This window comes from Pipistrellus hanaki (genome assembly GCF_964339955.1).
Source record: "Pipistrellus hanaki genome assembly, chromosome: 1".
In the NCBI taxonomy this organism is placed as follows: domain Eukaryota; kingdom Metazoa; phylum Chordata; class Mammalia; order Chiroptera; family Vespertilionidae; genus Pipistrellus; species Pipistrellus hanaki.
The window spans coordinates 128382013-128394096 of record NC_140503.1 but is presented as its reverse complement, the minus strand read 5'-3'; the positions used below and the strand labels follow the sequence as shown (position 1 = coordinate 128394096).

The 12084-nt window shown below is 45.5% G+C and overlaps 1 protein-coding gene across 3 annotated transcripts in view; it reads left to right on the top strand.

The window, feature by feature from the left end:
* Nucleotides 1-1004: 1004 nt before the first annotated feature.
* FAM171A1 (family with sequence similarity 171 member A1) overlaps nt 1005-12084 on the top strand; it is a 110384-nt gene continuing 99304 nt past the window's right edge. For all 3 annotated transcript variants that reach the window (XM_084868310.1, XM_084868309.1, XM_084868308.1), the window contains exon 1: nt 1005-1314. In XM_084868310.1, coding sequence (XP_084724436.1) covers nt 1218-1314 — 97 coding nt within the window. In that variant the 5' untranslated portion in view covers nt 1005-1217. The remainder of the gene's footprint in view (nt 1315-12084) is intronic.

The following is a 12084-nucleotide window of genomic DNA, read 5'->3' as shown; positions in this document are numbered from 1 at the left end:
CTTCTCCACCTCCTGTTTTTTATTGCGTCTCACAAATTTGTCTATTATAAGCCACCCTTCATGGTCTTTTTGGTACAGTGCCTGCCATGTCTTAATGCCTGATTAATAAAATTACAGTACTAACCCTCCTCTGGCCAGCAGCACTGGGCAGAGGGGGGATCTGGCATGGATTTCCTTAGGGCCTGGTCCCTTGCGGAGGTCCTGGGGTCAATGCCGTGCTGGTTGGAGATGGGGTAGAGAGAGTCAAGGGCCTCATGAGGGCTGTGTGGAGAGAATGGGGAGTTGGGGGAGGGGGTGAGTGTGCCCCTGCTGAAGGGAAGCCTGAGGTGTTCATGAAGAGCTTTATCCTTGGGACCAGCCTGTTTTATTTGCACCTTAGCTCTGCCACTGACCAGCTGTGTGCTAATGACAAATTCCTTAACCCTCCTTAGACTCTGTTTTCTCATCTATACATGGGGATAACAATACCTACCTCTTAGATCATATTATTGTGAAGATAATAAGTATCGTGGGCCTTAACCAAGGCAAATTTCCTGCCCACTCTAATCTTCCAGAAATAATATCTAAGCACAATTCAGCCTAGAGATGTTCATCTGTCACCTCAGGCACTGAGGGCCTAAGGACAGTTTATAAGGGTTTAGGACTCCCTTTCCGTTGACCTTCAGGTTGGGTGTCAAACTTAGCCTAGCATAGGCAGATTGGGACAAGAATGGCTGCAGGATGGCATTGCAGTGAGGAAACCGAGGCCGGGCACCCCGAGACCGTCAGTGAACGGTGTGGAGGCTTCACACTTGAGATGCAGGAGTGTGTTTTTCCAAAGCAGCGGAGAATGGGAAGATGCGGGCTGTATGGGACCGCGGGGGCACAGAGGTGTCAGGGGAGCCCGGCCCCGGGCGCACGGTCTCCCCGCGGCGCGCGGCCGCCAGGCGGCACCAGGGCCCCGGGAACCGGCCGCCGGCGCGGGCGGGGCGGGGCGGGCGCCGAGGGTTCGCGGTGGGCGGGGCGCGGCGCCAGCGCTGCGGGGACCCCACGGGGCGCGCGGCGGAGGGAGCGGCGGGGCTGCGGGGCCGGGAGGGGGCGCGGCCAATTGCACGGCGGGCCCGGCGCGCGCGGGCGGGGACATGGAGGCCGGCGCGGCCGCCCGCCGCCCCTGACGCGCCGCTCCGTCCCGGTGGTCGGTCGGCGAGGCCGGGCCGGCCGGGGCCCCCGGCGCGGAGATGGGCAGGCCGGCGGCGCTCCTGCTCTGCCTGCTGGGCTGCCACGTCTGGAAGGCGGTGACCAAGACGCTGCGGGACCCGGGCGCCGCAGCCCAAGGTGGGTGCGCGGCGCGGCGGCGGGCTTTGTGCGGCCCCGGCCTGCCGCAGCGCCCGCCGCATTGTCCGGGGAGCGGGGAGCCGGGCCTGTGGCCCTGCGCTGCGCCCGGAGGGGGCGGCGCCGCCCGGGGTCGCCCGGGACCTGGGGCCAGTGCGCCCGGGGGGCCGGGGACAGGTGGGGGTGCGGATGGCACCGGCTCGGCGGCTTCGGGGGCGCGCTCGGGTGCATCCGAATGTCCTTTTCTTTCCGCCTCGACGCGGGCACGCGGCTCCGTCGCCTCCTTCGCCCCGGCGACCCGGGCAGCTCCTCCGGGCTCGGGTGCCAGCAACCCGGACGCGAGGGCAGCTGCGCTGGACCCTTTTGTTGCGGCGGCGGCGAGGGGGTGGCCGCGGCCCCGGGCGTGTCCCCTGCCATTTGGGGGACTCCAGGGTCCGAGGCTGCTGCCAGCCGCCGGCCTGCCGCACGCAGTTCGGGAAAGTTTTGGGGGTCTCCTCCTCCTCCTCCTCCCCGTCCGACGTCTCCCCGGGGCCTTGAGGGACTTCCTCGTCGGCCCAGGAGCCGCTCCGGAAGGGGAGGAAGGATTGGAGTCGGGAGACCCCGAGCGCTCTGAAACAACAACTATCGTTTCCAGGGCTGCATGTCGCTAGCTCCTGCCTTTTGTCTAATCTTTGGCCTCTGCAAATCTGCTCTCCAGCCCTGGAGGTGATGCGGTCGCCTCTGAGAAAGGCCACGAGCCTGTCTTTTGTCTTTAAAATACGACTTTTTTTTTTTTTGAGGGGTGGGGAGTGGTGGGAGCCCCGAAGCCTCCTTTGCACGCATTGGTGCTTCTCCGTTGCCAGCCTTCTCCAAAGGGTGAGTGAAGCCTCCGCAGAGGAGCATCTGCAGGATGCCCTGCCGGCCTCCCCGGGCTTCTCAGGTCTCCCGCAAGGGCCCCCTGCAGCCCGCCCGCCCCCCTCCTCCCCGCGCCCCAGCTCCTTGCCATGTCCTTTCCGTGCTGAAAGGTGTGTGAACTGTGAAGTCAGTCCTGCCCACAGGATGAACCAAGATCGTTCCATCCAGTGTCCTCTTGCTCAGACCCTGCCTTACCCCCATCCTCACGCTCACTCTCTTCCCATATGACAAATGTCGGAGCAAAGAACCTGGATGGCCATTCACGCCTAATGTTGTGACAGAGAGGAAGGTTCCACCCCAGGCTGCCGGGCCTAGTTTGTTACCTACAGGTTGCATGAAAGGTTTTCATGTCCTTCCCTTGCTGTACCATTTGCCAGTATCTCTTTCATGCATTGCTTTTGCTGTAGCTACGGTATAATATGACAATTATGAATTGTGTATAAAATTGTAATGTATATTATGGAAGGGGAACATTGATGCAGTACAAAAAGATTCATGCCTCTTCATGTAGGAAATGAATGTTTAGTTAGGACATTAGATCATTGGTGTAGTTGTAGCCTCTTAATACATAGCTATCTTTGAATCAGCTATTTTTAATGAATGATATTTGCATTTCAAGGAGGCCATTCATTCCAAAGAAGGCGTTGAATTTTTTGTTTTGCACTTGAAATGTAATATATGGAAACATTAAGTTGTAAAAAAGGCTTGGTTGGCCTCAACTTGGGGAGAGGGGGAAAGAGTCATGATAAAACCTAGGTGTAGATTGGAGACCACATTTAACAGAGATCTTCTTGCTAAAAATCAGATCAGGTAACTCAACTCCCAGAAATGGAATGTTCTGTGAAGTGGAAGAGAAATTATCAACCCGAGAGGATATTTATGCCGTGGCTAAGAGAATCTTAGTCTATGGGGTGGTTGAGTTGAACATTTTCCCACCTAGATTCCTTCCTTGATTGGCTAAGGGTGGCTTTTTAAAGAGTTGAGCCCAGGAGCCGTAACCAAAGTTGGGTCTTCCTACCTGGCTTCTGGATTATGAGCTAGTATCATTTTTATGGGAATGGACAGTATCTCCTTGGACATGATAAGGTCTCTTTCACCCCACTGAGTTCTTCAAGCCATCTTGACCCTTAACCTTTTAACATAGTTTTTAAACTCATTTATGTTTTCTCAACTCTTCTGGATCACAGTGAAGACAATGGCCGCATCTGATTTCACTTGGCATTTCCCACAACAGTTTGTAGATTGTTTTGCACATGGTCAGTGCTGCATTGATGAAGGTTTGAAGACAGCTTTTAACCAATAAACCAATTTTCAACCTTTATCATCTCGAGGCACACATAAGCTAATTAACAAAATTCCGTGGCACAGAATCGCTATTGTGGTGCAAATCGCTGTTGTAGTGCAACATGCAGTCATCTTTGTTAACACGCATTTTTAGAAGAAAACTTCCATGTTACCTTCTCTGAAATCTAACTTGGAGTTTTACTTACTTTCATTGTTGAAACTTACTTGAATCATTGAAACACTGGTATGAGTTGTATACACACAGATACTGTATACCAATAGGACTTAGAAATTACTTGGGGAAAATCTTAGAGACCTGGAACACACAGCTCATTATACTACAGTATTCTCATTAGATTTTGGGGGCCAAATGACACCTTTATTAAACGAATCTTTGCCATGTTATGCGGAAATGAACATCTTGCAAAACTTCTTGGCACAGTTTTGCTATTTATGTAGTCAAGATAAGATTTAAGGTTTGGCTTCAGATTCTCTCTTCTTACTGTAGCTGCCTCGAATCAGCAAAGGGATTTCAAAAGCAACAGTTAGTTGTCACAGTGGGGCTTTTCTAACCACAAACTTGAACTGGTGCTAGGTTATGATTGCATATTTTTATTGTTTCATCTCATTTGCTCTAACGTGTTTACAGTACCTTTTTTTTTTATGTTACAGAAGCTGTTATTCTGAAGTATTGGCTAATTTTGCCTTTCTCCACCTCTTAGAAACTGCAGCTGGCTTGATAGAGGGGGCTGTCCTTGAAGAGCAGTGAACTGTGCAGATGAGCTTTTTGGGGATGTGTGTTTGAAGGCCATTGCTTTTACGCATAAGAGAGGTCAGAGCTAGGTTCAGGAATTCAGGCTCAGCCTTCTACTGTAGGATCTTGATGTTACTGCTCATTATCTAATTTTGCAATGATATGCTAACTTTTTGTTCATCTCAGAGAAGCTACAATCTGTCATCAGACTGAAGTGAATGGTTGGCTGTCTCTCTTCTCTCTGAGAAGTCTGTTCTTTGCTAGACTCAAATTTGAGTTATTGGAGCACGGTGATCAGTGGAAAGACCATGAAGTAACATCAGATATCAGGAGGAACCTATAAATATATTACATGACATGGCATGGGAACTTCACTGAATTGATTCACTTAAGAGTCTTGGATAGTCTGGGTTATCGATTGGACCCAATATAATCACAAGGATCCTCACAAGAGAGAGGCGGAGTCTGAGAGACTGAGGGTCCTGCATTGATGGCTGTGAAGGTGGAGGAGGGGCCGGGAGCCAAGGAACGCAGGCGGCCTCTGAAAGCCAGAAAAGGCAAGGAAACGGATTCTCCTCTGGAGCCTCCAGAGGTAATGCTGCCTTGCCGACATCTTCCCTTTAGCCCAATTTATACTGATTTTGGGCTTCTGACCTCTAGAACTGTAAAATAGTAAATCCATGTAGATTTAAGACACTGACTTGTGGTAATTTGTTATAGGAAACTAATACAAACCCTAATCCTCAAGAATTATGAAAGAGCTGCACCTGTACAGCAGGGTAACGGTGGAGCGTAGACTACTTCTTGGGTCCAAGCCAATAAGTGTAATGGAGAAATGCATGAAGTTTTTGCATCAGTTTAACAAAATTCTGCCAAATTGGAGCCTTGTTGGGGATCCTTGAGGATTGCCTCCAGGACACTTACTGCAGCCACTAAAATAACTCATTTTCCCCCGATGAGATCAGTGAGATGCGACTTCTGTCTGTAAGCAAGGTGCATGAGTGCTCTCTGTTCCTCCTGGAGTCGGGATTGTCCACAGCTGAAGAAAGGACGTGGAGCCACAAGCCACTCTAGTAGGAATCTTGCTTGCTTTCAAGTTTGGCTCTAATTATTATGGAAAGCCACCTATTGGTAATAAGTGAGGTAAAAGAAAGTTGCGATTTAATGTCACCATAGGCCCCCTAGACCTTCATACAGTGAAACAGTAGGGTCCCCCCTCCAACTTGGAATGGCCTCCCCATGTTGTCCCACTCTCAGCACAGCCCTTCCGATACTTCTCTGCCTCTCGTAGGCAAGTGAGTCCTGCCAACTCTAGGCCTGGACCACATGAACAATTGAGGACACCCTGGGGCAGGCAGAGGGCAGAGGCAGGATAAACACCGGGATTATCCTTGACACTACACCTGAGAGGGAATACAGGAAGTGTGAAACTATTGTACCTCTCATGTGAATTTTCCATCTCAACTGGGAGCAAAGGGATTAAGTTCAGTATAGTCCTGAGAAGGAAGACCTATGACATTTGGGCAGGTCCCATAGCAGCTGAAGGGGTCACTGGCAACAGAGTGTGGGATTCAAACCTTATGGGCTCGGAAAAGGATAAGGTTAATGAAGTGTCCTGGCTGGAGTCTCTTCCTAAGGAAATGAACTCAAGAATCTAGAGAAGTTTGAATCTCCTTGATTTTAGGGCTTTGGCCAAGAGGTAAGAAAATAACGGAGAAAGGGAAGGAACCACTCAGTTATTTTAAGGCTGAAGACCTTACTACTTGTTAATGTATCATACTTATCTTCCCAACATAGCTCATAAACATTCACTCATTCATTTCTCTTCATTTTCACTACTTTGCCTACCTTCATCCTACCTAGAGGGTCCCTGTTTTAGTCTCTCCTTTCAGTCCAGCATCTCTTCAAACACTGTTTCAGTCATGTTTCTTGGATAGTCTGGGTATCAGTTGGACCCAATATAATCAATCACAAGGATCCTTACAAGAGAGAGGCGGAGTCTGAGAGAGTGAGGGTCTCTCAGTCTGAGAGTCTGAGACAGGATGGCTGTGAAGGTGGAGGAGGGGCCGGGAGCCAAGGAATGCAGGCGGCCTCTGAAAGCCAAAAAGGCAAGGAAACGGATTCCCCCCTGGGAATTCCCCTCCAGAGGGAACGCTGTCTTGCTGACATCTTTCCTTCACCAGTTGGAATGGTCTTCTCCAGCGGGAATGTACCACTCCTTGCCCCCTGGATGGCTGGTGTACATCCTCACTTCCCTTCACCTACAGCTATATTCTCTTTTCTGCTCTTGAAATCATAAGTACAGTATTGAGTATCTGCTGTATGAATAAAGTATGCTACTTAGTAGGCAAAAAAAGGATGGTGTGGACAGGGGGGGGGCAGTATATTTTTGTGAAAGCTTGATTATTTAGAGTAGGGGTGTCGAACTCAATCAGAGAAGGGGCCAAAATCTAAAATCCAGCCTAAATCGCGGGCCGAATGGTTTACTGAACAGTCATAAACTGACAATGTCATAAACTGACAGCGGAGTGCAGTGATGACAGCGCGGTGCGGGCCACATTGCAAGGCCTGGCGGGCTGGATTTGGCCCTCGGGCCTTGTGTTTGACACATGTGATTTAGAGGCTTTTACCCTGAGATATTTTACAATCCAATTGGAAAAGAAATGGAAAGACAAATTCATAAAGGGAGGGCATTAAGATACTTTTAATGTAATTAGGTAAGAGTTTCCTGACTAAGATAAAACCAACTAACACTAAATAATGACTAAAAATACTGCTATTAGCTGTCTGTAATGTTTATTTTTGCATATTCCAAGAATTTACCCATAGTCAGACACAAGAAGTTTTATTTCCTAGAGTGCTCCTAAAAATTATAAGAAAACTCCTTATAATGATCAGATATTTAAGCAGTGACTGCATAGATTGGAAAACATTGGTTCTATAATGGTTTCCAATGTCATATGATGCTCTGAATAAAATAATTGCAGAAACAATTGTATAAAGCTCATATTACTTAAATTGCATTGGGAGAGAAGATGATCAGATATGGCCCTGGCCAGGTGGCTCGGTTGGTGCATCATCCCATACACCAAAAAGGTTGCAGGTTCAATTCCCAGTCAGGGCACATACCTAGGTTGCGGGTTCCATCCCGGGTCAGGGCATGTATGGGAGGCAACCGATCAATGTTTCTCTCTCTCACACCAATTTCTCTAATTCTCTCTCTAAACATATCTTCAGGTAAGGATTAAATATGACTAAATATAGATTTAATATGTTCATAAAATATTTCACATTCTTAATTTTATGTGAAATAACATAATAAACACATATGCAAATATTTTCCTGGCAAATGGCATAGGAAAAACTGGCTTAGGAAAAGAAAGCTTGGAAGTTAGTATTGAGTTTATAAAAGATTGGTTGGTTTTGTTTCACCCTGTACCCCAACAGGGATAGAGAAGCATGAGTTTATGAGGAAGGACAACTATTTCCAAGTCTGATGAACATTTTATTTGCTTGAATTTACTTTTTTGAACTCAGAATTTGAGTAGAAAAAGTATTGAATTCACATAGAGGGGGATATTCTTAATGTGATTTTTAATGCAGTTTTGACAGAGCTGAACTAAAGACGTTAAAACTATCCTCAATCAGTAAGGTGAGTCAGATTAGTAAGACTTCCGATTTCAAAACAGAATTGGTAGCAGAGTCTCAATGGATGAAGTTCACGCTCTTCCTCTCCATGCTATTGAGATTAGGGTGTGGTTGTGGTTTGTTTCCTTCGTACCAGTTACAGCTTATATGTCTCCTCTAGGAGAGAAGGTCAGCACAATAAAAGCATTTTCTAATGGAAATTTATTTTAGCAGAAATAATTAAAGCACATGTAACTAGGATCTTAATATTTTGTTAACATTTCATTTCTTCTTAATTTCATTGTGTGATTATTATCAGGCTAATAATTTATAGTTTATTAATAGTATTTTATTAATGATTTGGATAAGTACATTTCTGGGAAATTGATTATACTTTCTAATGAAACAAAGATGAAAAGGAGGTATTTTATAAAGTCCATTCAGGCTGCTGTAACAGAAAACCATAGACTGGATGGCTTATAATCAACAAAAAATTTTTTCTCACAGTTTTGAAGACTGGAAGTCCAAGATCAAAGCACTGGCAGATTTGGTGTCTGATCAGGATGGTTAATACCGTGTTTCCCCGAAAATAAGACATCCTCTGAAAATAAGACCTAGCGCAACTTTGGGAGAAAAAATTATATAAGTCATTGTCTTATTTTCAGGGAAACAGGGTAGATAGCCATCTTATATGTTCTCACATAGTAGAAAGAGCAAGGGAGCTTTGTATCTTCATATGGGGTCACTAATTCCTTTCGTATGGTCTCCCTCACATAATCATCTCTCAAGGCACCACTTTCAAATATAATAACATTAAGGATTAGGTTTCAACACACAAATTTTGGGGAACACAAGCATTCGATCTGTTGCAAAATTTGGGTTAAAAAAAAAAAACTTCTGTGGGCAGTTTAGATGGTAAAATCCAAAAATGTGTTAAAATTAACAAAATTTAAAGATAGAAAGGAAAGGGGGTGTTCAAGAGATCAACCGAAGGACTTATATGCATGCAGATAAGCATAACCAATGGAAGCAAGTAATGGGGAGGTAGGGGAGGCCGGGGGAAGGTCATTGGGGGGAAAAAGGAGATAAATGTACTACTCTTTGTAATACTTGCAGCAATAAAAATATAAAAAGGAAGAAATTTATTTAAAAAAAAAAAAGACTTGGATCTTGTAGGTGACTACAAGATTAACTAAGTAAAAAGTGAGTAGAAAGATGACTTGGCTACCAACACTGCCAGAGTGATTTTGGGATGCCCTGATAAATGCCTAGTTTCTAGAAACCAGATTAGGACTTAATTCTGTTGTGTCATGTGCTGGTGGGACCATACCTAAAGGATTGTATTTGGTCCTCCCAGATGCCAGATTTAAGATTGATTGAACCTCCACAGCACATTCAAAGGAGAGCTTGAAATCAGGTCGCTTGGCTTTGTCATTATGCATGTCATATGATTGCCCATCCTAGAAAATGTGTGATTTAGAACATAAAAGATGCAGGGAGACCATTTAGGGAACCTCAGATATTTTAAGGATTATTCCATTATTCTCTATTGCTGCCTTCCCAGAGTATCCAAAATATAACAGCTGGAAACAGCACTCATTACAACCCCACAGTTTCCATGGGTGGGAAGTTTGAACACAGCACGGCTCAGGCCAGTCTCTGCTTGGGGTCTCACAAGACCAGAATCAAAGCATCCGTAGGGCCATGCTCCTTTTTGAAGGCTCTGGGAAGAATTCACTTCCAAACTCATTCAAATTGTCAGAATTCCTTTCCTTGTGGACAGAGGCCCGAGGTCCCCGTCTCGCTGCTGGCTGTGGGAGCCTTCGTGCTCCTCAGGGCACCTGGAGACTTCGTCACTCTGCCAAGACAGCACATTAGGCCCAGTCCTCACATAGCACATCTCTCGGATATCTCTCCCTCCTTGTCTCTCTGACCCCAACCAGAGAAAGTTCTTTGCATTTTAGGGCGCAGGTGATTAGTTTGAGCCTTCTGCACAATCCAGGAAAATCTCTCTCTTACACTCTATGACCTTAGTTAACTTCTGCAGCTCCTTTTGCCATTTAATGTAACACATTAGCAGGTTCCAGGAGCGAGGGCATGGGTGTCTTTAGGGGACTCATTCTGCCATAATGCGGAGGGTGGGTCAGTCAAGCCCCAGGGGGTTGAGAGGTTGGCAAAGCGGGTCTCCCGCCACAGGGGAGGTGGAGGAGAGTAGGGAAGAGACTGCGGAGGGTCCTTTCAGTGAGTCTGGAGAAGGGTGTGGACGAGTGACTTCGGTGTCCCTGCCCTGAGACGTTAGATGGTCAACTCCATAGACTGAGTTCTAAGTTCAGTGGACCCATATGCAAGGAAAACCTGAAGCAGCTTATTTGATACCAAATGCTGTATTTAAAGTGTTCCTGAGTTTTTGTATTTTGACCCCGAAAACCTGGAAGTAAGGTTTATTTTGGTAACTAATGTACTGAATTCCTTAAATGGTAAATATTTAGGTATCTATGCTATCCTTACTGTTAAATCAGTGTAATCAATAGTAACAGGCACTCTCAGCTTCATTCACCTAGATACGAAGAAATAATGACTAGCAAACACGTATAGGGTCTCACTGCGTGTGAGACACAATGCGAAGGACCTGAGTGGGTTCTCTTACTTAATCTTCATATCAATTCTGTGGGTGTAAACGTCAGTCTTACATTATAGAGGAGGAATTTGAGGCCCAGAGAAGTTATATCACTTTTTTTTTTTTAAATGCAGATAGACAAAAGTACCCCGTGTGCGCTCCCTTTTGCCTTTACTATAGAAAACCCGAACAGTTGTTTACTGCACAGCTCCAGAGAGCCCAGTTCCGTGCTTGGTGCCCTGTGGGATTCAGATGCGGAGGAGCGATAAGAAATTCACTCAAATAAGTATGATGAGCTCTGGAGGGAGGTCCATGGAGCAGGGTGGAATTTAGGGTTACACCCAGCTGGGAGTTGGGGAATCTTCTGGGTTGTGTTTCAAGTCTGTTAGCATTTGCTTACATAACAAGAGAAACTTGTTAGAACCCATCCCTCGGAGGGGTGGGCTAGGGAGAGAGGTGGTTGTTTGTAAGACTGTCCTTCGGGTGTGTTTGGATTTGTAACTGATGAGATGCCCTTGTTCTCCTTGGGCATCGAGTGAGGGCTTTATTGACAGTGAAGTAATTGTACGTGTATTGATTTGGTATTTGGACGTACTTGCAAAACTTTAATCTTTTTCACTCAAAAAGAAGAAAAGCTGCTTAGTTTCTCTTTGCTTATGCAGTGATCTCGAAAATAAATAATGTTTAAATGATGCTGTTATAGGACTATAACAGATTGCTTTTAACTTATTTTGTGAAAATGATTGGCCATATTAAAAAAGGGGGGGAAAGAATTTTACAGTGAGTACCCATACTCACCACTTACATTATACAACTAACTTGCTTCATTTCTTACCTATAATTTGTTCATTCTTTTGTCTAGTCATTAATCCATCTTATTTGTTGATGCATTTTAAAGTAGATCTCAGCTGTCAGTGGTCTTTCCTCAAAATACTGCAGCATGCATGTTGTTCATTAGTGTTCAAGGTATTTATGATTTTTTCCTCATCGGGAAATTTACATACAAGGAAACATACACATCTTGTGTTGACAACTGCATACATCTGTGCAACCCCAATGCCATCATGAAACAGAATATTACCATCCTTTCAGAAAGTTCCTTATGTCTCTTCTCAGTAAATTTCTGCCTTTTCCCTAAGGGGAAACTCTGTTCTGATTTTTCCACCATAGATTACCTTTATGCCTATTCTAAAACTTCATAAAATTACAGTATATACTCTGGCTTCTCTTAGTCACTGTGTCTTTTGAGATCCATTTGTTTGTTGCTTTTATCAAGAGATTGTTTCTTCATATTGATGAATAGGATTCTTCTGTGTCACTGTTCTACAGTTTGTTTATCCATTTTCCTATTGATTGACACAAGTTTCTCTGATGTAAATGTAGCTGCTATGAACATTTTTATGCAGTTCTGTGGACATATGTTGTCATTGCTCTTGGGAAAATGCAAAGGTGAGAAATTTGGGGGTTATAGAATAGGTGAATGTTTAGTTTTTTAAGAAACTGGTAGCCCTTTTTCTAAATTGGTTGTATCTTTCACACACACACACACACACACACACACACGAAATGTGTGAGAATTTCTCTTGCTCCACATTCT